This window comes from Hylaeus anthracinus, unplaced genomic scaffold (genome assembly GCF_026225885.1).
Source record: "Hylaeus anthracinus isolate JK02 unplaced genomic scaffold, UHH_iyHylAnth1.0_haploid 11982, whole genome shotgun sequence".
Classification (NCBI taxonomy): Eukaryota; Metazoa; Arthropoda; class Insecta; order Hymenoptera; family Colletidae; genus Hylaeus; species Hylaeus anthracinus.
Genome location: NW_026534330.1, coordinates 3,437,318 through 3,460,763, shown reverse-complemented (window position 1 = coordinate 3,460,763; position 23,446 = coordinate 3,437,318). Strand labels below are relative to the sequence as shown.

General features: G+C 41.5%; 7 protein-coding genes and 1 long non-coding RNA gene across 9 annotated transcripts; all 8 read left to right on the top strand.

Annotated features, from left to right (window-relative positions):
• The first annotated feature begins 31 nt into the window (after positions 1-31).
• LOC128886224 (longitudinals lacking protein, isoforms A/B/D/L-like) lies at positions 32-1,612 on the top strand. The gene is made up of 2 exons (XM_054140927.1): positions 32-195; positions 1,092-1,612. The coding sequence occupies exons 1-2, from the start codon at positions 171-173 to the stop codon at positions 1,301-1,303; spliced, it is 237 nt and encodes a 78-aa protein (XP_053996902.1). The 5' UTR covers positions 32-170; the 3' UTR covers positions 1,304-1,612.
• Positions 1,613-2,649: 1,037 nt separating this feature from the next.
• On the top strand, positions 2,650-5,615 carry LOC128886227 (uncharacterized). Of its 2 annotated transcripts, none has more exons than XR_008459785.1 (2): positions 2,650-4,262; positions 4,882-5,615. It is a non-coding gene; the product is annotated as an uncharacterized LOC128886227 (long non-coding RNA). The 2 variants fall into 2 exon arrangements; XR_008459784.1 differs by having other exon boundaries at positions 2,650-4,298.
• Positions 5,616-5,666: 51 nt separating this feature from the next.
• On the top strand, positions 5,667-7,567 carry LOC128886250 (zinc finger protein 41-like). The gene is made up of 3 exons (XM_054140950.1): positions 5,667-5,736; positions 5,792-6,133; positions 7,281-7,567. Exons 1-3 carry the CDS (start codon positions 5,667-5,669, stop codon positions 7,565-7,567), a joined length of 699 nt encoding a protein of 232 aa, XP_053996925.1.
• Positions 7,568-8,304: 737 nt separating this feature from the next.
• On the top strand, positions 8,305-10,226 carry LOC128886249 (zinc finger protein 888-like; the record flags this gene model as incomplete). Its single annotated transcript, XM_054140949.1, has 1 exon — positions 8,305-10,226. A coding segment is annotated over one exon (393 nt), but the record flags the coding sequence as incomplete, so codon positions are not given.
• A 201-nt stretch (positions 10,227-10,427) lies between these two features.
• LOC128886223 (zinc finger protein ehn-3-like) lies at positions 10,428-11,626 on the top strand. The gene has a single exon (XM_054140926.1). The coding sequence runs from the start codon at positions 10,566-10,568 to the stop codon at positions 10,830-10,832; it is 267 nt and encodes an 88-aa protein (XP_053996901.1). The 5' UTR covers positions 10,428-10,565; the 3' UTR covers positions 10,833-11,626.
• Positions 11,627-11,915: 289 nt separating this feature from the next.
• LOC128886221 (zinc finger protein ZFMSA12A-like) lies at positions 11,916-13,894 on the top strand. The gene is made up of 2 exons (XM_054140924.1): positions 11,916-12,102; positions 12,672-13,894. The coding sequence occupies exons 1-2, from the start codon at positions 12,051-12,053 to the stop codon at positions 13,004-13,006; spliced, it is 387 nt and encodes a 128-aa protein (XP_053996899.1). The 5' UTR covers positions 11,916-12,050; the 3' UTR covers positions 13,007-13,894.
• A 38-nt stretch (positions 13,895-13,932) lies between these two features.
• Positions 13,933-14,325, top strand: LOC128886248 (gastrula zinc finger protein 5-1-like). Its single transcript, XM_054140948.1, has one exon. The coding sequence runs from the start codon at positions 13,933-13,935 to the stop codon at positions 14,323-14,325; it is 393 nt and encodes a 130-aa protein (XP_053996923.1).
• An 840-nt stretch (positions 14,326-15,165) lies between these two features.
• Positions 15,166-23,194, top strand: LOC128886247 (zinc finger protein 775-like). Its single transcript, XM_054140947.1, has 4 exons — positions 15,166-15,363; positions 16,731-16,957; positions 18,317-18,588; positions 20,894-23,194. The coding sequence occupies exons 1-4, from the start codon at positions 15,166-15,168 to the stop codon at positions 21,121-21,123; spliced, it is 927 nt and encodes a 308-aa protein (XP_053996922.1). The 3' UTR covers positions 21,124-23,194.
• The last annotated feature ends 252 nt before the right edge of the window (positions 23,195-23,446 follow it).

The following is a 23,446-nucleotide window of genomic DNA, read 5'->3' as shown; positions in this document are numbered from 1 at the left end:
ATGCGACGCCTGCGGGAAACAATACACTTGGAAGCCATCTTTGACGAGACATCAACGCGAGAAATGCGGCAGAGGACCGCGATTCGCGTGTCCCGTTTGTAATCTCAAGATTCGTCACAGTGATCAATTGAAGATGCATCTGACTAACGCTCACAATTGGACGTCAATGGATGACGAAGTTTTTACGATGCCAGTGTACGAAGAAATGCGAAAATTTCTTTTTAGATTCCGTGTACAGGGTGCTGTACAGCTGGTGGTGAAAGTGGAAGTTGCATCGACAGTGGTAGATACCAACGCAAGTGGAAATAGCCAGGAATGGTCGGACGTATCCAAGTTCTTTACGTCTAAAAAATATTGTTCTACCGGTGCCATCAGTTGCACGGCATCCTGTGTATCCTGTCGCGACACGAGTGTCTGTTCGATGTTTAACAAAACGAACGTGCAGCATTACAAACACCGACTTCTTTATACCTTGGCGCTATCGCGTGTCCCTTCAAGTAGCCAATAACAAAAACGATTTGCACGTGTCTAATCCGACGATGTGTAATACTTATTGTAGTCGTCCTAGGTGTACTAACATTGATCGTAGAACGAACCAGTGATTTAGTGTGTACTGTGACGTCTAATTAGTACGAAATCTGTATCGGCCTTCGTCTGGGCTCCTCGTTGGATAGATTCTTAATGAAATAAGAATTAGTCTAAATGATGTTAGTACTTGTATCGGGAAAGGTTGTAGGTTCCTACGTGATACATGAAATCTTGAACATTTCAGGTACTTTCTGTGAAGCATGTGGTGACCAGTGTTTGATTGTTATCCCAGGAAAAAATGACAAAAATACGTAACGTGACGAGAGTTTACTTTCATTAGTGAGAAACGTACAGGCTATAAGTAAACAACGTTTATACATAGTTATATACGATTTTGTGTAATTTTTGTTTCCATTGAAAACTGTATTACAAATGAAGGTCTCGATTTGATTGTAAACGCTGAGCCACTGCTACGTTCTGCGTTTAATGTTGCAACACGCGTACGATCGCCTGGAAAGATACTCCCGGCGTTAGTATAAATTTGTCGTGTCGTTGAATTTTAGGCAACCTTAAGAAGCACGTCTGCGACACTTGCGGGAAAAGGTACAAATGGAAAGAGTCTTTGCAGCAGCACCGTCGATTGGAATGCGGAATCGAGCCGCAGTTCGGCTGCGTCTTCTGCGGTAGAAGATTCAAGCACAAGCATCATTTGAAAGAGCATACGAAGAGACGTCACTACAAATGCGACCAATTGAATTGGTTCAATAATCAATAAACCATTCTTATTTTCTTTTTGTTCCCTTTTCCTTTTTTATTTCTTGACGCAGGCACGGAAGCGATTTATCAATGTCGACTGAATATTTTTCATTTCTATTCATCGTTTCCAATACTAGCATTATGTTTTCATTCGTTTCATATGAAATATATCGGCATTGTTCATGAAGTATTACTAGTAAGAAACTAGTAGGCGACTTCCTAATATTACACTTTTGTACGTTCCTGTAACGTATCGAACGATACGATTATACGATCCTACTGTATATATTTTCAAGATTCAATAATAAACGAAGCATTTTCGAAGAAATTCACGGTTGAGTTTTCCAATGATACGCGGCCCATCGTGAAACTAGGACGACTAAATCCCTTTTCGAAGACAAAAGGCACGTTTGCCTACGCCGGATCGACTATTCGTTCTGCGACGCTAACAAAAATCTACCGTTTTGTGATTTCAGGTTTACCTATTTATGTGTTTCGGCCGAGCTATCTGTGCAACAACTGCGGGAAAACGTACAAATGGAAAGAGTCGTTGAATTTGCACAAACGAATGGAATGCGGCATCGAGCCGCGGTTCCCTTGCAAGATATGCGGACGAAAATTCAAGCACAAGCACCACCTCACGAAACACCAAAGGGCCATTCACAATTACGTTGACCAATGGCAGTCGAACAACGAATCGACCAAGGAACTGGACAGACAGTCGCGAACTTACGCTGGCGCGGCAACGTTATGAATTTCGTCGATCGTTTGTCGTAACACCAAACCTAACCTTCGCGCTATTTGCTATAAATGTTTCGTGTTCAGTAAAAATGTTGCGTTAACATTATGAAACGACTCACTGCGTGTTCTCGTATTCAGTGAATAGTTTTCGAATTGACAGCACAATTGCTGGGAGAGTACGAGAAACGGATGACGAGCAATAAACAGAGAGCAAGACATTCTGCGATCCATATTTATATAAATCATTTGAACAAAGACACGCCCGTTTAACCAATGTTTCTTTCGGCTTCTTCCCATCCCTTCCCCAAAATTCACTAGTTCAAGTTCGCGAATAACACGAAACAATTAATCCTTTTTTTAATCGATAAAACAATCGCGATAACACCTGTTTTCTGCATCCACGCACGATTCATGACTTGTGTTTCAGGTGATGCCGGCCAAGAAACCGCTTTCCCGTGCAGAGTGTGTGGCAAGATCTACTCGAGAAAATCTTCTATGTACACGCACCTCCGCCTTTGCGGGAAAGAACCCGCGTTCACCTGCGTTCTTTGCGGCAGGAGGTTCAAATATAAGCACAGACTGCAATCGCATCTCGCGTCGAATTTGCACAACCGACGATTTCGATAGTCTAAAACGTTCAGGGGACAGTCGTTTTGTATAAATTCGTAAAAAGTCACTTTTCAGCTGAGATCGAATAAATATTAAATATTGCTTGTGGATATTAAAACAGCAACGCAGCTGATAAACTGACCCGAGACAACAAAGACTGATGGGACTCGCCAATTCGAACTTCCACGCAGAGGCACAGACGCTTTTCATTTTTGTATCGCTTCAAGGAAGCAGAGGCTGGAATATATTTTTATCTACACGTTAGAAATCAATCGAGAAACTTCATTGTAGAAAGTACCGCATAAACCGTTATTTTATTACACGTTTTTTACGACTAGGGCTTCCAACGCATTGTACACAAGGCTATACAAGCAATAAAGGTTCCATGATGATTATTTAATAATAAAACCCCTAATTTACTTGAGACGTCGAGGGTATCGCTTCGAGATTGTGCACGGTCTTCGACGTAAACGACTTTGTTTGTCAATTAATCTGCAAACGATTCGATGATTGATGCTTGAGTGACTTGAAACACTAGTAGTCGTTACAAGCATTATTGTTTAGAATAGTATTCTTATTGTTCTAAATTATATATTTCCAGAGGATCTTCACCAGGAAGAAACACATACTACTCTAAATAATAATGGCTACTTGTGTTTGTAATTTAAGTCATAGATTCGCAACGAAGAGTATACAACGGTAACGCTCGTACTGCTAGCGCTGTATCGTTTCTTAATCGTTTCTTTAGCCTGAAGCGCTAACCACCGTGAAACGCTTCTCCTTTTCCAGTTTTGCTGAAGAAGTGGACCTGTTTTCAATGCGGGAAACGGTACCTCTGGCGGGGTTCCCTGCAGAATCACATCCGCGTGGAATGCGGCAAAGAGCCTGCTTTCAAGTGTTCTATTTGCGGCAGGAAGTTCAAGCACAAACATCGCTGGATGTCGCACGCCAAATGCGTGCACGGTATTAACTTCTAACGACGTGTACGTCGCGACGTCGACAACATCCTCGGCTAGGTTTAATCATCTACTTTCCACGCGAAAGAACCTGCATTGCGTTAGAAAAAGCTGTGTCGGTGCTTGCTTGTACGACGTTCAATCCCTTCGCCACACCTCTGCCAAATTTTGTTCGCTATTCGCAACATTTCCTTGTTTCATTTGTTTTTACGCGTTACCATTTTAGTCCCTAAGAATGGTTTCGTTTAATTATCCAGCAACTACATAGCTCGATAGCGAATGAAATCAACCGATCAATTTTTCAAAACTCAACGAATCGCGAAGACACACGTCGCATTCTTTCCTTGTTGTATGTAAACGTGTGCCACGTGAAATCTCAGAATATAGTTTGAAGTAAAAAGAGAACACTTCGTATCCCTTTCTTCCTTGTGCGATTGCGAAACCGTCCAGTGTGTGCATGCATCGTACATAACCAACTCCGCGTTTCCAATTATGTTTTGTCGAATATCAAGACACGTCCACGCCTCGAAGCCACAGTTTCGCGCGTAAATTCGCGAAATATCCCCATTAACGACTGGATTTCTCTTTGCAGACAACGCGAGGAAACTGTGGTGGTGTTTCCAGTGCGGCAAGCAATACATGTGGAGGGACTCGCTGAAGAAGCACCTTCGAGTCGAGTGCGGCAAGGATCCCACTTTCCAGTGTCCGGTTTGTGGGAGAAAGTTCAAGCACAAACACCGCTGGCAATCGCACGCTAGATTGATTCACTGTATCAGCATATGACTGACTGACCGAGGAGACCGCATAATTTAGCTAGTCGCCATGATTCGTTAACGAGCTGTCAACTGCGTGTAAATAACTTGCATCCCGAAATCTAATTCAAACGTATCGATCGAACGCCGGACTGATCAATTGCGTCAATGCCAAAGGTGTTTTAAAAGTTCATGGCCTCGAACAAAAACAAATTATTTTCAATCGTTCCGTTATATTTTGTTGTTCTTTTTTTTTTGCACATCCCTACCTTCACGTCCCACCTCATCTGTACCAAAAACGAGAATAATTGTGTTGCAGTTGGTACTTGTTTAAAGAAAATAAATAAAAGTTGTATATTCTGAGTTTTGGGCTTTTTGCGTTCATACTCCATACTTCATTTCATTATTCGTATGGGAACTTCAATTTTTGATAGTTTGCAAACATTGGTATACAATCGAAAGATATGCATGCGATCGAATGTATGTAGGATACGCTCGACGCAAAGGAATCCTCTAACAATAAATTAATCTGCTTTCAGATAACATACCAGACTTCAAGTTTGTCGTCGTAAAGGTGGCCTGTCCGAGCTGCGAAAAGTTTTTCAAAAATCATTATCAGCTTCGATTGCACCAACAGCAAGCACACTCGCAAAAGCGCTTAATGGATTGTTACTTTTGCGAGGAGAGCTTCACAATGAAAAAATCCTTGTTGGCACATATGGCATCTGCGCATCCATATCCTAAATTGGGAACTAAACCATTGAATCCCTTGAAACCCTGGTGGTGCTTCCAATGCGGTAGGCAATACGTGTGGAGGGGCTCGTTGAAGAATCACCTTCGAATAGAGTGCGGCAAGGAACCCACTTTTTCGTGTCCGGTTTGTGGGAGGAGGTTCTTGTACCAATATCGCTGTAAATCGCACGCTAGATTGATTCACGGTATCAACATATGACTGACCGAGGTGTCCACATAATTTAACTAATCGCCATGATTCGTTGACGAACTGTCAACGCCTGTAGGTGACTTGCCTTCATCCAAAAATTTAGTTCCCACGTGTCGTTTGAACGCTACACTGATCCATTGTGTAAATGTCAAAAATGTTTCAAAAGTTCATGGCTTCGAGCAAAAACAAATTATTTTTAAGCATTCCGTTATATTTTGTTTTTTTTTTTGCATATCCATACTTTCACATCGCCTGTTCCAAAAACGAGAATAATTATGTTGCAATTGGTACTTGTTTAAAGAAAATAAATAAACGTTGTATTGATTCTGAGTTTTGGGCTTTTTGCGTTCGTACTCCTTAATCATTTCATTATTTATACAGATGACTCTGATTTCTCATAATTTACAAACATTGGTACCCAATCGAAAAATAAGCATGCCATCGAATGTATGTAAGATAGGCTCGGCGCAAGGGAATCCTCCAACAATAAATAAATGTGCTTTCAGATAGCATAGCGGACTTCAAGTTTATCGTCGTAAGGGTGGCTTGTCCGATCTGCGAAAAGTTTTTCGAAGACGAGGACCGGCTTCGGTCCCACCAACTGAAAGTACACGTACAAAACCGTTTAATGGATTCTGACGTTTGCAAGAAACCTTTTGAAATGAAAAAATCCTCGTTGAAACGTATGAAATCTTCGCGGCTACGTCGTAATTTTGAAAGTAAACCATTGAATCCCTTGAAATCCTGGCGGTGCTTCCAGTGCGGCAAGCAATATGTGCACAAGGCCTCGCTGTCGAAACACATTCGAGTAGAGTGCGGCAAGGATCCCACTTACCAATGTCCGGCTTGTGAGAGACAGTTCAAGTACAAACACCACTGCAGATCGCACGTTTGATTCACCATATCAGCATGTGACTGACCAAGGAAACCGTATAATTTAGCTAGTCGCCGTGATTCATTGACGAACCGTCAACACGTGTAAATAACTTGGTTTCATCCCGAAATCTAAGAGCGTTTAATGGACGTGTCATTTGCAAGGAAACTTTCAAAATTAAAAAATTCTTGTTGCAACATAGGGAATCTGCGCCCATTGAATCCCTTACAAATTTATCCTGCGACCTTTTAACTTTTTCTTTCTTTGTAAGTGTTCCTATCAAATATAATTGAGATTGAATTTTAGATTAACTGGTAACTACCGAATAATCTACAGCACGATTACAATTTTCTTTGACAATATCGTATACGTTATTAGTTATATTGTTTATTTCTTACAAATATATTAATTTTATGAACAATATTATGTTCTTATTATTATTTCTTGTTTTATTACTTTAATCTAATATTTTTAATATTGCGTAATATGACATTAGGATAAATTAAAAAGAAGCAATCGAGAATTATGTTGTTTTGTTGCGAAATGCTCGAGTTACGAAGGTCGAATTAGGTTAAAATAAAAGCATGCAGTTATTCTCTTAAGAATATTACTCACGGTACATGCAACTCAGGGATTTAAGCAATCTTAATTTGGCCCTGGTAACGATAGATAAAATTGTCGAACGATTTTTTATTATTTTATTTAATGGAACAGTATTATTTCGCGTAATATTCTCTACATACACGAATGTCAAACTCAATTATCAATAAATCACTTTGTATACACGTCTCGTCTAATCGATGTATATTTTTGTACATATAACCTCTTCTGAAACATATCGTTCGCTCATCGCCATGCATAAAGAAACAGATGTGCACGTAAGTTTCTCGAACAATATTGCGATTCAGACCCATACTATACACTCTAACGCATAGTTTAAAAAAAAAAGGGCAACAAACTTCACCTAAGAAATGCATTTCCTCTTTTTTTGCTACATTCAGAGTTAAGGTTCGAGAAAGGTTCTCTAGGTTCACGTGTAATCGTTGGGATAATAAATATAATCGAAAAATTTGCTGCCCCTTACTGGCTTTTATTCTCGTACCTTTTTCTGTGTCTTTCAGCGCCGAGGGTCACGGTGAAGAACATCGAGAACCTGGGGTACAAGAGGAGACCGAAGATACTCAAGTGCGACAGGTGCGGAAGGTGCTATCAGCTGCAGACGTCGCTCAAGAGACATCAGAAACTCGAGTGCGGCATCGAGCCAAAGTTGAGCTGTCCGATTTGCGGGAAAAAGTTCACGCATAAGCACAATCTAACGAATCATCTACCCTCTTGCAGAAGAAAACGCATAGACGCCATCTCGCACGTCGTCTACCCCCGTATGGAAGAAAATCTGCGACGATCTTAAGATGGAACTATGAGAAATACGAGATTTTTCCACGGATACGTGATCCGCTAACGGGGAACAAAATGGGGTTTAGGCTTATCGAAAGTAAAGAAATTCGTGATCACTGGAGGTGAGTGGACGAGGATGCCTTAACGATGGAAACGTCGCAACGAATGTGATAACGACGAGGGAACTCGACTGGGACGCTTTTTACAATTTTATAGAATATTCATTGTTTTGCATACCTACGGTAACAAGTATCGTTATCTTCTAAATAAGATAATCGTGCTCGATATAGAAAAATGAATATACGTTTCCGACGATCCGGCTGTATACATTTTACACTTTTCAAATAAACACGATCCATTACGAAACGAACGCCTATCCAATTATATGACCGAGCGATTATAATTCCCCATGATCTCGACGAAGGATCGATGCAAGCAATTGTGTTACGTACTTACACGCATACTATTACTTCTACTCTGAATAACAATTTATTCTATCGCTTGCCCGTTTGAAGGCTACTTTTGCTCTTCTTTATTCATCCTTCTTCTCCTCTATCTATTCGTCTCCCTTTCTCGGAGCCAGGTCTGCACTTGTAATTGAAAACAAAAAAAAAAAAAAAAGAATAAAAGAAAAGACGAAGTCGATTTTTCAGGATCGTGACGCTTAAGTATCTCGCTAAATAAAATTTCCTTCCCATCGGTAAGGACGAAAACGGCGATAGGGTGAGAGGAGCAGTCGTCTAACGAACGAATCCTCTCGTTTCAGGACTTTTGGCGACGATGTTGCTGTCGCAAGATATACACCAGCCCCTGGACAACAGCGACGCGTTGTGGAGCCAGTTGTGCTACACCTCGGGGACGCCCTACAAGGCCAACAGGAGTCAAAGAGGGAAGGACTTGAAGGACACCGAGGCCAAGTACGTTTGCAATAGGTGCGGGAAAACTTACAAGGCGACGACGTCTCTGAGTCGTCACAAGCGACTCGAGTGCGGCGTCGTGCCCTGCGAGGTCTGTCCCATCTGCGATCGGAGATTCAAGCACAGATTCGTCCTCAACTCTCACATCGTCGGCTGCCAGAGGAAGCTCCGGCATATTATGGAGAAGAGCGAAGACTCGCCAATGTACAACGAAGAACGAGAGTAGCGCTCGCATCGTTCGAATTCTTCCGCGCGTAGGTCAGTCCCCTGAGATTTTCAGAATACACCGAGTAGATGTTTTACCGCATTGATGGGTGTATGCTATGTCTAATTAATCGATTTTTAATATTCCTGGGGACCGATCTACGACACGTCACTCGCTCGACAACAGGGTTGGACAAATATTCGATCTATCGTAAGGGACTGTTCTTCGCGATTGAATTTTACGAATAACAATACAGTTTTGCCCACCTCTGCGTGTTAACAGCCTGCCCATCGATAAGCAGGTCTGAAATCTGTCGCCACGACCGCGACGCGATCGGAAAGATCTTCGCCCAACGGTTACCTGTGCATCGAACCTTAACCGTTCTTCCAACTTGCCAGTCGTCTGCACGTTGAAGCTTTAAGAAAGTATTTGTTTTTTTTTTTCAGGCCAAAAAATAGACATTCTTGTGGAAGCCATTTTCTAAAATGTCCTTTTGCATGGAATGCAGTATACTTCAAACCTCCGAATATTTAACACGAATATTTTAAACGCTATATTCGAACAGAAAATGTAGATTGGATCTTTTTCTCCCCAAAAAATGAATACTTTCTTAAGCCATTATTCCATCCGAACAACGCGATTTTCGATAGAGATGATTAAAATTTCATTTGAATAACAATAGTAAAATTTCTCACTACGCTCATTGTAGAATAAACATTTGTTTTTATTCAAGGAGTAACTGATACACGGTTTCTTTATCTTCGCACTCGATTCGTGTCTCACTTGCGGCTCCACGCGTCGTTCGGATGGTGGAAGGGTCTGAATCTCCTTTACTTTGTATTTCTCCTCATTTGTACAGCTTTGCCCAAGAAACGAAGAAAAGACAATTGCTCTAAGGAAGCTATCGCCGTAAGGCTCGTGGTCTCCTCGTATATTGAACGAATAGGAGAAAGGGGCTTCGAAAGATTTAAAGTAACTAAGCAATGGGTGCTCGTCCAACGCAATTTAGAATATTAAACGAACCCCCCTTCTTTCCAACACTCTGCGAAGTTAAGAATGCCCGGCACTTTTTGATTCTAGCCGACGTTCGGAGAATATCGTTCGAGCTCGATGAACTTTTATAATAATACGATAAATTGACGACATTTATATTCGAACTTGGTAAATTTTAAGTAGTATAGATCATCGATGTTTACGTAACGATTTCGTAGCGACGAAAGAACTTTTTTACTCCGAGGATGCATTTACGGTTACGTAATTGTTTTGTACAGCATCTAATCTTGTTTTTTTTTAATTCGCATTGAGGGAAAACCGAGTGTGTGTAATTATATCATAACGAATTGAAATGTGTTTACTTCGATGAAACGCGTACCAAAAGACATTTGGACCGTGAAGTTTTATATGTACTGATAAATAAACGAATATGAACGAGCAATGCGATGCTATTAAATTGCCTAAAATCGGACGTGCCTCGACGAACTGCGTCCTGATCGAGGTTTACTTATCCTATCTGGTCGGCACCTTAACTCAAATATTACTGAAACATTTTTATGAAAGTACATTTGCTCTGCGCGCGCAAAGATCTATAGATATCCGTATTTTAAAAGGAATGCAGTAATGTCTGAGTTAAAGAACAATTCCATCCTCGGTATTCGTAACTTTCTTCCGTATCGAATATCAGGGGGCATCCTTCGAGGGCCTATCACCGCCTCAACTCGTCTAAGTCCGTGCATCCCTTTTATTATAATCGTTATCATTCTGTGCGAAACGAGTGTTGTCTCGAGGTATTTTCATTTTACCTGTTGCTGTTCGTTCACGTATTTGTTAATTCGACAGGTTATCTACCGAAGAATGTCTGGAGCACGGCGAACAATTATCAGACGGGCACGATGGACGATAAGCTCCTGAACGAACAAAACTACAACGACATGTACTATTACCCTGGCGCCACTGATCCGAACAAAAAGGACCCGCAGCAGCGTTTCACCTGCTCGCTCTGCGGCAGGGAGTACAGCTGGATGTACAGCCTCCGACGGCATCAGCTGCAGTGCGGCAACCAGGAGGCGAGGAACAAGTGCCAGTTTTGCTCGAGGAAGTTCTACAGACGCGACAGGCTCAAAGAGCACATGTTGGCGCATCATCCAGAGTTGATATAGGGAACGAATTAGCCAGCTTTAGTCGAGCGTCCACTCGAGAGTTTCACTCGACTATTCTCGTGCGAAAGAGACGTTACTTTTTCTAGTAATTCTACAGAGTAAAACGCTCGAGTGGTTACCAATCGTAACGCCTAACCGTCCGTTCGCGAGACTGCGTAAATTCGCTACCTTTTCTAAATACCTTCTTACGTGTCATCTTCCACGCACAAATTTTTTATTATAGCAATAGATGTCTCGCAGAACGAGGTCGATGACAAGCGAATTGGACGGTTAAACGTAAATTATTCCTGTTGCGTGGATCATTTTAACGGACACAGTGCACAGAGAAACGTTCCGTGTTCGTTATCAGAGGTGGGCAAAATTCTTATCGTTAAAAACACTTCGACTAACGAATAGAGACTCCGGATGCCTTACTCGTAAAAATTAATTTTACCTCCGAATAAAATTCTGCCCATCTACGTTTTTTACTCACGGATCGAAATATTGTTTACCACCGACGTCGAGCTTCGTTTTATATCTGCGCGTGTCGTTCCGGCAGACTTCACGACTCAATCCATCGAACTGTATTTTTCCCGAAATTCATTTATTTAATAAAGTTATCGTCACGTAATTTCGTTGTACATCACGCGACCTTCTTCACGTTTAAATTATTTTCACGAATCCGCCTCTTCTAATATTTACACGCACCTGAACGCAACCGAATCAGATTTCTCGTTCGGTTCTTCTAAAGGACACTCTAAACTCCGTCAGCCACGATTTGCCCTCGGTAACCGATTTGATTTGCGTTCCAGATGATTCCAACCTGATGGACGAGTTCGCTGCCTACGAATTCGTTGACACCAAGACCTACGAGTCAGCTCCCGTATCCTTCAGGCCTTGCGTGCCTCGTGCTCCTCGCGGAAAGCACTCGCAAAATTACATGTGCGGGGAGTGCGGGAAAGGGTACAAGTGGATGGCGAATCTGCGCAGGCACCAAAGACTCGAGTGCGGGAAGTTGCCCAAGTATCACTGTCGAATGTGCAAGAAAGAGTTCTATCGACGATACGAACTGACCAATCACTTAAACACTAAGCACAGCGCGAGTGGCAGCCTCCACGGCTATGAGAACTCGGCCCAGAAGGATACTTCGACGTCCTGGACAGTTTAACCAGCCGAATTTTGCCTGTTATAGTAGCGTTCTCCATCGCGATACTCGAACGCTTCGAGGCCACGTCTCGAATGGAACGACGTGTCCTTCTAATCGTAACACATTCTAATAATTTTACCACCTGTGCGTCTAACTTTTTTGCGACACTATTCTTTATTTTCATTCGAACGATACGAGTGAAGCCGATCCTGAACTTATTTATACCGCATGAAATGTATGCCAATGCTGTAGCGTGACGTTCACGAAAGGACCGCATTCATTAAAACGCACTTGCTTTTTCGAATAACTGCATCCTTCATTTCCTCTCTGTGAAACTGCTTTCGCGTGTGTGAGATAAATACTAATTCTCTAATTCCGATGCAACATTTATCATACGTGTTCTCGAGGCTCCTTGTGAACGACTTTCGTTTTATAAGTTCCGTCGACAAGAATTTGCTATTGGAAGCGAAACAGTTTTCCTAAAAATCTATATTACTTTGGACAATTACAGCTCAGTTTCTTTATATTTTAAAGAGGACCACAACATCACAGTCGAGAACAAATAACACGAGATTTTGTACCTATCGGCTGCTTTCGAAAGGGCGAATAAAATATTTACTACGCTTGATGCATGTTCTTTCCCGTTCTACTCGAATCTCCCGGCCATTCTGCGCAGAAACTGCTTGATAACGTCGACTGTTCGTTATTCGCAGGCGACCAAGAGGATTTCAACCAGTTGAGCCAGTGGTTCGTGAAACAAGAGGTCAAGTACGAGTTGCCACAGTCTCTTTACCAATACGTAGCCAGCAATTACTCGCCGAAATCGGAGGAGAGGAGGAAATCGTCGAAGAGCGTCGTCTGCGAGGAGTGCGGCAAAAGCTTTTCTCGGCCCGACAGTCTTCGAAGACACGAGAAAAGCTATTGCAAGGTCAAGGGTGACAGAATGTATTGCCGTTTCTGCGGCAAAAAATTCGCGAAGCTGGCCTTTCTGAACGACCACGTGAAATCGGTGCACTCGATTCTTTTTTCGGAGTCGGACACGCAATAAGCTCGTAGGCAACGGTCGTCACGAGCAGAGAAGAGACTTCGACTCTTTCCTCTCCTTTGTAGGATTCATTCAAGATTCAGTTTCTTGGGTTATGTATATAGTTACCTTTTTTCATGAAAAAGATCGTCCGATTCCCGCGTGTGCAATCTTGCTACTTTTGTAAATCGCGAAATTTGTATCAGAGAATTAATCGCGGGCCCAGTGTATCAATCTCCTGTAATAATTTTCGTAATGAACTTTGTAAGGAGATCTTTAACTTTTCATCATTCTAAGTGTACATTAATCTTCATCGGGCGATAAATATATGGCTTGCAGAGCATATGTTGCAAATGTATTATACTTGAGCGTGCAAACTAAGGATGATTTCATCGGATCGCAATAACGCAATTTCTTCGAACGAACGTAATTGAATAAAACCACTCTCGAAACGATGTTTTCTAATCTCTTTTATTCGTTCTGAAATGCAGTCTGTCTAACAAAAGCGTGACCATTCGAAGTTTAGCTCCAAAGTAATTAGACTTTTAGTGTATTTTACAACACAACGATGTAAAATAAAAAATGTCACGTATTCAAAATTGATGCGTGAAGAAGTGCTACGAATACTTTCGCATCGTTGCAACATTGCGAATCATAACGAGCAGCTAAGCTTCAAACGAATCCGTACAATAATTTTCGAAGCGTAGCGACGAGTAGTTATTGAATTACGCTGGTCTCATCTTATTAGACAGACTGTAATCGCGATCCCAAACTTCTAACAAGATTTCCCACGGAAAACAAGATGAACGTAAGGTAACTCGGCTACGTCGAAAGATGCATGCTTCCTCGCTGTTGGCTGAACTTCGTAACGCATAATTTTGCACGCGGATCCTCCGCTGGATTTCCTTTTTTCACTTTTAACAGAGAAACGCGTCTTTACAGGCGCGAATATGGAGGCTATGAGAGAGGGCGAGAAGGGCCAAGAGGACAACGCGGAGGCGTGCGAGGTCTCGTTTCACGGGCAGCTGCCGATGAGTTACTTACTGTGCGACTCGTCCATCCTGAACTCCGCGGAGACTAGCGTGACGCAGAAAAACGTCAAGTCCAATCAGCAGTTCCGTTGCGACGGATGCGGCAGAGCTTACACGCGAATGGACAGCCTAAAACGACATCAGGCGAAGTGCGACGCTTCTCTGGAGAAGCTGCAAGAAGAAGTCGAGTGGCTTCACAGGCAGAAGTTTTACTGCAATCAGTGCGGCAAGGGTTACAAGAGGTTGGACACCTTGAGGAGGCACCAAAGGCTCGTCTGCGTGGACAAAGAGACCGCTACCACCAGCTCGTAAAGGGATTTCTGATTCGCTTTCCCTCTGGCGAACTTTGGTGCTCCGAAATGACGAGAAGTTTATTTGTTGACTTTGCGTGGCAGGAGAAAGTAAATTTATCCAAGAGAGTTTTTGGATCGAACGTTTAACCCTTTACGATTGTTGATACTGATCCGAGTTAGGTGTCGAGTCGAGAATTAGTCTCTATTCTTAAAAATCAAATCTTCGAAACATTTCGTACACTTCGATTGCAAAGGGTCAACTATCGTAAGGGTTTAAATATCTGGGTTAATATTTACTCATAATTGTTGAAGAAAAATAATAGCAAGTATTTCGAGGGTTTCCCTTTGCGTGTACGCGAGGCGACGTGCCTAGCGTTATATCTCCGAAACTACATCCCCAACGGCACCGTTTAATTTCATTGCACTTCCAGGAAGGTCCAAACGACTCTTTCCTTGTATTTTTAGTCGGGAATAAACCGTCAAATCACCCCCAGAGAAGTAACCGCGTTTACTCGGTGCTTGGCTAAATTTACATCAAATATACCAGTTCAAATCACCAAATTCAACAATAATACATGTGCAAAATAGTATATTATATCGCTGCAATGTTGAACGTTGAATCAGTTTATAGCTCTTGTTTGAACTTTTCAAATATTTGTACCTGCGCGTACGTCCATTAAATCCTGAAGGAATAAAGTATTGGATATCTGAATTAAGGATGCTTCGCACATTTTCGACCGTCCCTGTAGACTATTTCGTGTCGTCGCAATAAATATCGACTTCCAACGTTCCATGATCGTTACCGCTTTGCGCTTTTCCCGCAGGTGGCGAGGAAACGGGAGTGTACAACGCGTTGTGGATGCTGGAGAAGAGTACTCGAAGCATAGGGGATTTCCAAGCTTCGCACGTTTGCACCGCTTGTGGAAAGAGGTACAAGTGGTTGGACAGCCTGAAGAGGCACATAAGAGTCGACTGCGGCAACAAGGAGAAGCAATTTTCGTGTCACGTGTGCCACAGGAAGTTCAGATACCGATACGAGCTACGAAATCACATTGTCGTACGCCATGGCGTGTGAATCTCTTCTCCGTAGCGCTAACAAATTTTCGAAAAACTTTCTTAATCGTCTTCTGAACCGTGTAATTCTTAACGACACATTTCGTTCAGTTCCTTAACAACAGAATTAATACCGGTGCACAAGTTACGCGATTCACTCTGTGCGAACTCGATACGCCGTATAAACTTAAGCAAGACTCGTAGTTCACGTAGAACTAAATGTTATTTCCGTGTAAAATAATTGATTTTATTTTTCAAAAATATATTCGATCGATATCAAAAGCTGTTTGAACTTAATAATTATTTGTTGTTAAATAATTTGGAGCGAACCTGTCTTCCTTGAGCTTCCTTGTATTGTCTGATATTTTTAAGGCTTTCTTGATCGTAATCGACGGAACCAAAAAGTGACCATCGATCGATGAAGTGTAATCGTTCGCGTGCTCGAGTTTCACCTTGCGATTAGTCACGAGACTTCGTTTTTCAGGAGAGCAATGGTACGTGATGGATCAAGCTGCATCACGCGAAATCTTGTCGCATCTCCAGCCAGTGGAAGTCTATCGATGCGAGTGCGGAAAGGGTTACAAGTACAGTAGCAATTTAAGAAGACATCAGTCCATCGAATGCGGAAAAAACAAGAAACGACATCTCTGCAATGAGTGCGGGAAACGTTACAATCGACGCTACGAATTAGATCATCACTACCTACTTAATCACAGAAAACTATAAAATCGATTTCTTTCCGTTTCTTCTTCATTTGACATAAACTTTCAAACGAACTGTACGATTCGTTAACTTTTCTTTTTTATTTAATCTTTGTTTCAATTTTTTTCGTTCAATAAAATCGTTTCGATATTTTATAACACATTATTATTACCTGAAATGTTTGACCTTTGACTGTGTAAAATCGAACAAGAAATAAAAGTTTATACTTTGACGGTACTTGATTTGTATACGGTAATTCCTCGTCTCAAGGTAGAACTAAAGGCATAGGGATTGGAGAAACTGAATCTCCAATGCAACTCAACTTCCGATGCAAACTCAAAGTGGTTGGATTAATTCAAACTGTCGTCTGGTATAAAATAATGTTATTCAAAGCGTTCCAGAACCTCCACGACGATAGAAAAGATACTTAATTTTATAATTCGATAAGACAGGAATTATTTGGAAGAATGTTACTCTATCAACTCTTGATCCGAGGCAACCGATGGTCTCGATTTTCGATCTTGAAACGAGGAATCACCGTATCGCATTTCTTTCCAGCCTCTGTTAAAATCTTTCCACTGTTTCCATTCACACGCAGAGAGTTTCGTGAACAGTTCTTAAACGGTGCGTTTGTTTCTTTAAATTTCAGATTCGTTCTCCATGTTGCAGCTGTCTTATGGCATGTCGTCTGGATTTCAATCTTACTCGAGCGCTCCGCAACACCAGCAGGACGCGGAACCATCGCGCAGCAGCGACGGGATCCTGCTGAACATTTGTTTCGGTTGCGGGAGGAGATACAAGTGGAGGGACAGCTTGCTGAGGCATCAAAGGGTCGAGTGTGGTAACAAGGAAAAAAAATTCTGTTGCACGCTGTGCCCGAAAAAATTCTATCACCAGTACAAATTGAACGAGCACTACCAGGGACGACACAAATTGCCCAAGCTCCGTTGAAGACGAAACGTTTCGCTTTTGCAACATTTTTTATCGCGACGATCGTTAAAGAATTATCAACTAAGAGAAGTACAGAAATGTTCCTTGAGATTAGACTAAAATACTCGCTACGGTTCTTCGACCGTTTCTTCTTAAGCAGCGATTGTAACGTTTGCAGACAATTTCCTGATGTATAATACGTTATCTGCTATATCCAGACTTCGAATTAAAGACTTTCTTTCGCGTCTGTGAACGATGATATCGGGAGCACGGTCGAACGAAACTTGTTAATGTAACGAAAACTGTAAATGCGAAGTTTATAATTGATTTGTACGTATATATAAGTACCGATACCTGAGACTCTACGACACTCGCTAACCGCGGATACAATAACTGTAAAGCGCGATCATCGTTGTATTTTCGAACAGTATCGATTCTATTTTCTCTAGTTTCTGTTATTAGGTAATTAATAAATCACGACTTGGCGTCATAACGTTTCATTCCTATCGAATTATTGTTATCGATACATTTGCCGAACACATTGTATCCAGATCGAAAACCTCGCTGTTCTTTTTATGGAATAAAATGGAATTAACGAAAACCGTGTGGTGCTTATACGAGCTATACTTCACACTTGACACATTCGCTACCATGGGTCACGTAGTTTATCGTAGCAGATCGTTTATGTTAGATTCTTATTTTTCAAATTTCGATGAATGAAGTATCGGTTACAATCCAGTTATCGATGTAACATGATCTATGGTGGATTCCAGCTAAATGGTGGTTGCGATCATGTTAACGTTACCGCGGTAATTTAATCATAACTCTTTCGCGTGATGCAACTCATCCCTTCAATTCCAAAGAGAAACAGACCTCACGCATCTCACGTTCAATTAACACGCACCCTCCGAAGCGACGAGGAATCTAACACAAACCAAAGGGTCCAAATACTATCGCTCTCGATTAGCTTTCCCGTCCGACAAGTGAACGAATCGACTTCGGAGACCCCCGCCAGGTTTCCGTTGTACATCATTCGATACGAGTAGCCTCCTTCCTTAACCAAGTCGTTTCTTTCACCTGTCAGACCGCGAATTACTCGAGTATTCGCTTACGATGCGAGCAGAGAACCTGAACACTTGGAGAACGAAAGTTGGCGGTTCTGTCATCCGTGTGATTGCTTTCATGGTAAACGGTTAAGTGTACCTTGATTTGTGCTTTGTGTAAGTCCACGTTCTTGTCATCAACCATCGTCACAGACACAGACTCATTGGAAGCGTGCAGAAGAGCCGCTCGAAACGGTACTGATCCTCTTATCTGTTTTCTAGACCGGAGCTACTCGCCAGGTGCAGCGATCAACTGGTACTATCAGTACCGAACACTGTACCTGAGAATGGTAGCGGAGAATCAGATGGCGGAGAACGCGACCACCCAGAACAAGAGCCCAGTCGTGGAACAGGACTCGGAGAGCTGGCCGAACAAGCCGGTCGTCTCGGAGAAGACGTCCGAGAAGATATTGAACGAGGCTTCGGGGAATCACACGACGTTTGGCGCTCGCGACTCGTCGGAGTACTCGTGCCCGCGGTGCGGAAACGCTTACGTAAGACTCCATTCGTTAAATAGGCATATCAAGTTCGAGTGCGGGGTCGAGCCTCGGTTCGAGTGCCCCGTGTGCCACAAGAAATCGAAACACAAGCACAACTTGATCTTGCACATGAGAACGCACCAAAAGTCTTGAGGGGATAGGCGATCTACATATATATGTATATATATATAGTTAGCGATAATCTGTTTCCACGGCTGATGCAGTAATTCCTTCGCTTAATGATCGCACCTGCGTTAGGAATACTTGAAATGGTATCACATTTTGTAACAGACTATAAGATTGCAATTTAAAATATTTAAGAAATTTGAACCTCGATTAAGGGCACCTGATGGGCTCGATTTTGTACCATTAAACGAGGAATTACTGTGCGATCCAGATATCGATGTATTTGTGCACGGTGACATTTTTAAATTAGATACGTCGCACACGTGCTTGTATATAGTACAAAGACAACGATTGTCTCGATTCATCAGTCAGTAAGCATAGTTAACCCTGGAATACCACGCTTCATTTTTAAGCAACTTATCGATATTTGTTTGTTCGCATCGTTTAGAATCATTAGCTTTCTCTGAACAATGTGTAGGCTTGTGCGAGGTGTAGCAGACGTTACAAGTCCGCTATGGCATTCTTTATGAAATATACAGATAAACTACGAGAAGATAGACTGGAGTCTACAGGACTTTAGCGCGGCATTCCAGGGTTAAGAGCTCTCGAGCAACATTCAAACTAGTTGCTTTCGCTGTGCAATAGAAGATAATTTATTTAAGTATTATCTATTGCTAAGAATGTTTACCATAGCGGGTTCTACGAAATTCCGATCGTAGAATCCTTTTCCAATTTTTTGCGTGATGCCTTCCAAAGAAATTAACTTTAACAGTTAGAATAGGAACGCAGTCATCAGCGTGGGCTTTGATTTTGTCGCTAACATGATACTGTTGTTTTGTATCATACGATCCCAAGAAATTGTCAATCGATCCTTGTAAGTACTTACAATTTCGAGTACAGTAAGCTCATCGTTAACTGTCTATTCCGCTACGTGCCCCACTGGGAACCCAGCAAAGTCTCGTGGAGTTTGCTCAAAAAATGTTTACAAGATTTTCGCACGATATTTGTTTGTGAAGCTATTTAGCTTAAAACATATTCGAACGAATGAAATAGAGGGCTAAAAGTCCAACAAAAACATTTTGTTATTACCGTCGACTCGCTGTTTGTTTAAGTTTTTGTTTTCCATACATTCCGTACCAGTTTAGGCTCGAAGTGTAAGTTTATTTTTGCGCGAGAGTGCAATGTTAAATTTACGTTTAAATTTATGTTAGAGTTTAGCGGATGTATTTAAAGTACATTCGATGCATCGAAAAAAGATGCTAAACGCATGGTGCAGTACTTAAGGTACTCGTTACGTAAGATACCCGACGACGATTAACACAAATCGTTTGTTCTTACGTTCAAATTTCCTTTTTATTTTATGAACTGAAAACAGAGATCTCGAAAGTAATTTATTGTTTTGTTACCGTACAAAGACTGACTCGCTGCCATTGTTATTACGTGTTCAGTAAGATCGCGAGAAAGAATAATCGAAATACGATTACGTTTTTATATTTTACGCCTCGGAGTATGTTAATGGACGTTCTACGTCGAAAGTTAGACCGATGAATCCTCGTTTTGTGTACAATTCTTACGTTGAACGGATCAAAGAAGTATAGTGCCAGTGCAAGAAGTCTGAGAGGAAACCGTTACGAAAAGAAGCGTATACGTGCGCGTGCGTGAATTTATATTAAGTATAAACAGATATATGCGATTGTAAGACATTGGAAATAAATATTTTCTAATTAACGAAACCTCGCAATACCTAAAACAACTCTTGATCGATTTACAATAGGAAAGCCATCTTCTTGTACCGTAGATCCGAGTATCATCGACACGTACAGCGCAGCATGTCTTTGGTAATTCGTACAATATGCTTCTTGTACAATTTTCTTTACGTAGAAAATGTTTTACCCATCGCTATTGACAATTGCACGTAGGAACGTGAACGATCGACCTAGAGGACTATTCGAAGCGAACAACCGCCGAACGCAACCGTTAAAATTTCATTTGTCGAGTAGAAAAGTACACTTTTTTTTTGTTTTCTCAACAGCATGGCCCGATGCAAGTTCCTCGAGGTTGTGGTCCTATGTTTTCGTTGTTAATTATTACGTTGCAGTAAACGAAACCATGCTTCTTCCTTTTCCGCCTTCCTTTTTCGTTCTCGTCGTTGGAGAAACGAACGCTTTACTGATCGTTTGGAACAATGTTACAGTCTGGAAAGCGCTGAAGGATTTGGAAGACGGACCGCCATTTTTGTGCCCGAAATGCGGCCGCACTTACACACACAAGTGCAACCTGACGAGGCACTTGCGCCTCGAGTGCGGCGTCGGGCCGAGATTTCAATGCGCGTGGTGCAAGAAGCGGTTCAAGCATCGACATCACCTGCGGGACCATCAGAGGATTCATCTTTACAACAACTGCAACTTCAAGTCGCGAAACTGAAACATTTCTCTCCTGTACAAACGTTTGGTTGTAGAATATCCAGTCTTTTCTTCAGCGATTCGCGTGTTTACTATTTACTCGTTTGTTAACTTATTTACCTGTTTATTTATTCGAAGCCGGCGAGACGTTCGTAACAGCGATCTCAGTTGTTCGTCGAAGGAAAATGTGTTGAATTAATGCGTATAAAAAGGTATTGTTATATTTCTGCTGTTTTGGATATTTTAAGTATTTAATCTTTCTTTGACAGAAGGAATAGTCGCTCGAATATTATTTGTTTTGTTGCGTATGCGGATATAACGCATAATCGTAGGTATAAATTCGTTGTTGTTCTATAAATCCTATCGTTCCATCGATGTTCGTGGTAATTTAATTCTTACGTAAGTAAGGTAAGTCGAGAAATAAAACTACAAAGTACGTAGTACATATATAGGGCATTTAAACAGAAGGGAGAAACGTATAGACAGCGACGAATATCCATCTGTGCTATTTTCGAGGCATGTAGTTTTACTTTTGTGCTCAATACAAGTCACTATTATAACTGCAAGGACAAAGGATGTATTCTTGTTGTTCGTGAAATCAACGAAGATGAGTCCTTTGTTCTTACGATATTGTTTTATCTTTTACCCATTTTATATGTAAGGAATTCAAGTATTCGAATATAAAAGAAACGAATTATTCGATCTAGGGTAAAATTGCCGAGTCGGATATTCAGCGGTGTCCGAGATGTAAGATTCGGAGCTAGAGTATTTTCAATGTTTGTGATCAGTGTGATTGTCGCGTCTGCGCAAAAGACAAGGTATTAATAAAGTATCTATTAGCGTGTAAGTCGTAATCGTACACCGTGCGTAGACGGTATAGATATATTTGCGAATCTATAGAGACTGGAATGACACGAGTGTACAGAAACAGCCCGTTGGCCGTAAACGAATCCGTCTCAATTTTTTGTAATCCGGTGCTCTAACTACATAATAAGAGAAGCCATCGAGCCAAGCGAATCGAAGAGATGTTTCGGAAGACAGAAGTGCAAATACCTCTTAATTGTGCCAAAGATACGATCTAGTTTTTACGTTCAAGAGATCAACGCAACAAACGCCTTCGCGAAGCATCTCGTTAACGATTACGAGAAATTCAAACCTTCCTAAGCGAATAATAGTGCAATACGAGCTAGCGTAAACGTACGTTTTAAATACGCTTCGAAGTTTTCCTAGTTTACAGAACCGATGCTCCTACGTCGATAAATTGTAAACAGAGATGGTAGAACATTATTCGAGCAACAGACGCCGAGTAAACAATTTGTACAACGCAATGGTAATTGATTCAGCTTGAAGCACGATTCGATTTTATAGTATACCCATCTCTAGTATCCAAAGTAACATTAGAAAATTCAATCGCAAGACGCGAAAAAACAACGAAACACGAGAGAAGATTATATTTCGTACGATACTTACTCGCTTATCTAACACGGTGCTTCCCAATAGACGTGGGAAAATTCGGAATAAATTTCTGAAGTGACTCTAATCGGAAAGGAACTTAATGTAACAAAATGGGCTGAGAAGCACTGTTCTAACAGACGCGGATGAACTATTTTACCGTAGTTTGCGCGTTCCATAGAAAGCAGAGGACTTCAGTTGAAATAGCAAGCGAAATAAAGAGCTTCCGATTGTCCGCTCACGGTAATGCAATTACAAGTACAAGTTTATACGAATCGCCTATACGTACGTTCGAGATTTATAAATCGAATGTTACGAATGCGTTAATTGAGATTAGAAGTACTTAAGCACGATGCTAAAAAGCTGCGCGTTGTTTAAGTAGCCGAACGATTAGGTTAACGTTAAGCCAAGCTTCACAGTTCCTTTGATGTCCGTAGCACGAACGAAACTATGTACAGTTAGAGAAAAGTTGTCACGAGATAAAGCGCAAAGTTATCTTTTATAGACAGAGCAGAAACGGCAAGCTTTCCGACTATGTTACGAGCCAGCTATTTATTTCAACTGCTCGACGAGTAGCGTGTTGCGTTTACTTAACAAAAGACATCGTGTACCTTTGCGAAACAGAATAAATTTACTTTTTACGAAAACTTGCAGTTGCTTACTTCCTGGAAACGTTCACGTCGCTAGTTTTAGAAGACCAACTGACACGCATTCTCAGTTATCAAGAATATTAAACAAATCGCTATTTATTTTCTAAACTCTCGCGGTAACTTATCGACTTTATTATTATTACTTTAAATTTATTCGACCATCGGTATAGTACTGGCCGTCGACGTGAGCATTCCGTAACGTTCGTCGGTAAAATAGCAACGGAAGATAATAATGCTAGGCGC

Bases quoted from the DNA above. Each gene is read 5' to 3' on its own strand.
- LOC128886224 (XM_054140927.1), top strand. From the start codon at position 171: ATGACGAAGTTTTTACGATGCCAGT. The intron at 196-1,091 runs GTACGAAGAAAT...GTTGAATTTTAG, and splicing joins GAAGTTTTTACGATGCCAGT to GCAACCTTAAGAAGCACGTC.
- LOC128886250 (XM_054140950.1), top strand. From the start codon at position 5,667: ATGACTCTGATTTCTCATAATTTACAAACATTGGTACCCAATCGAAAA. The intron at 5,737-5,791 runs GTAAGATAGGCT...ATGTGCTTTCAG, and splicing joins AAGCATGCCATCGAATGTAT to ATAGCATAGCGGACTTCAAG. The intron at 6,134-7,280 runs GTGAGAGACAGT...TGTGTCTTTCAG, and splicing joins CACTTACCAATGTCCGGCTT to CGCCGAGGGTCACGGTGAAG.
- LOC128886223 (XM_054140926.1), top strand. From the start codon at position 10,566: ATGGACGATAAGCTCCTGAACGAACAAAACTACAACGACATGTACTAT.
- LOC128886221 (XM_054140924.1), top strand. From the start codon at position 12,051: ATGGAACGACGTGTCCTTCTAATCGTAACACATTCTAATAATTTTACC. The intron at 12,103-12,671 runs GTGCGTCTAACT...CGTTATTCGCAG, and splicing joins TTCTAATAATTTTACCACCT to GCGACCAAGAGGATTTCAAC.
- LOC128886248 (XM_054140948.1), top strand. From the start codon at position 13,933: ATGGAGGCTATGAGAGAGGGCGAGAAGGGCCAAGAGGACAACGCGGAG.
- LOC128886247 (XM_054140947.1), top strand. From the start codon at position 15,166: ATGCTGGAGAAGAGTACTCGAAGCATAGGGGATTTCCAAGCTTCGCAC. The intron at 15,364-16,730 runs GTACGCCATGGC...TCCATGTTGCAG, and splicing joins AGCTACGAAATCACATTGTC to CTGTCTTATGGCATGTCGTC. The intron at 16,958-18,316 runs GTACAAATTGAA...TCTGTTTTCTAG, and splicing joins CCGAAAAAATTCTATCACCA to ACCGGAGCTACTCGCCAGGT.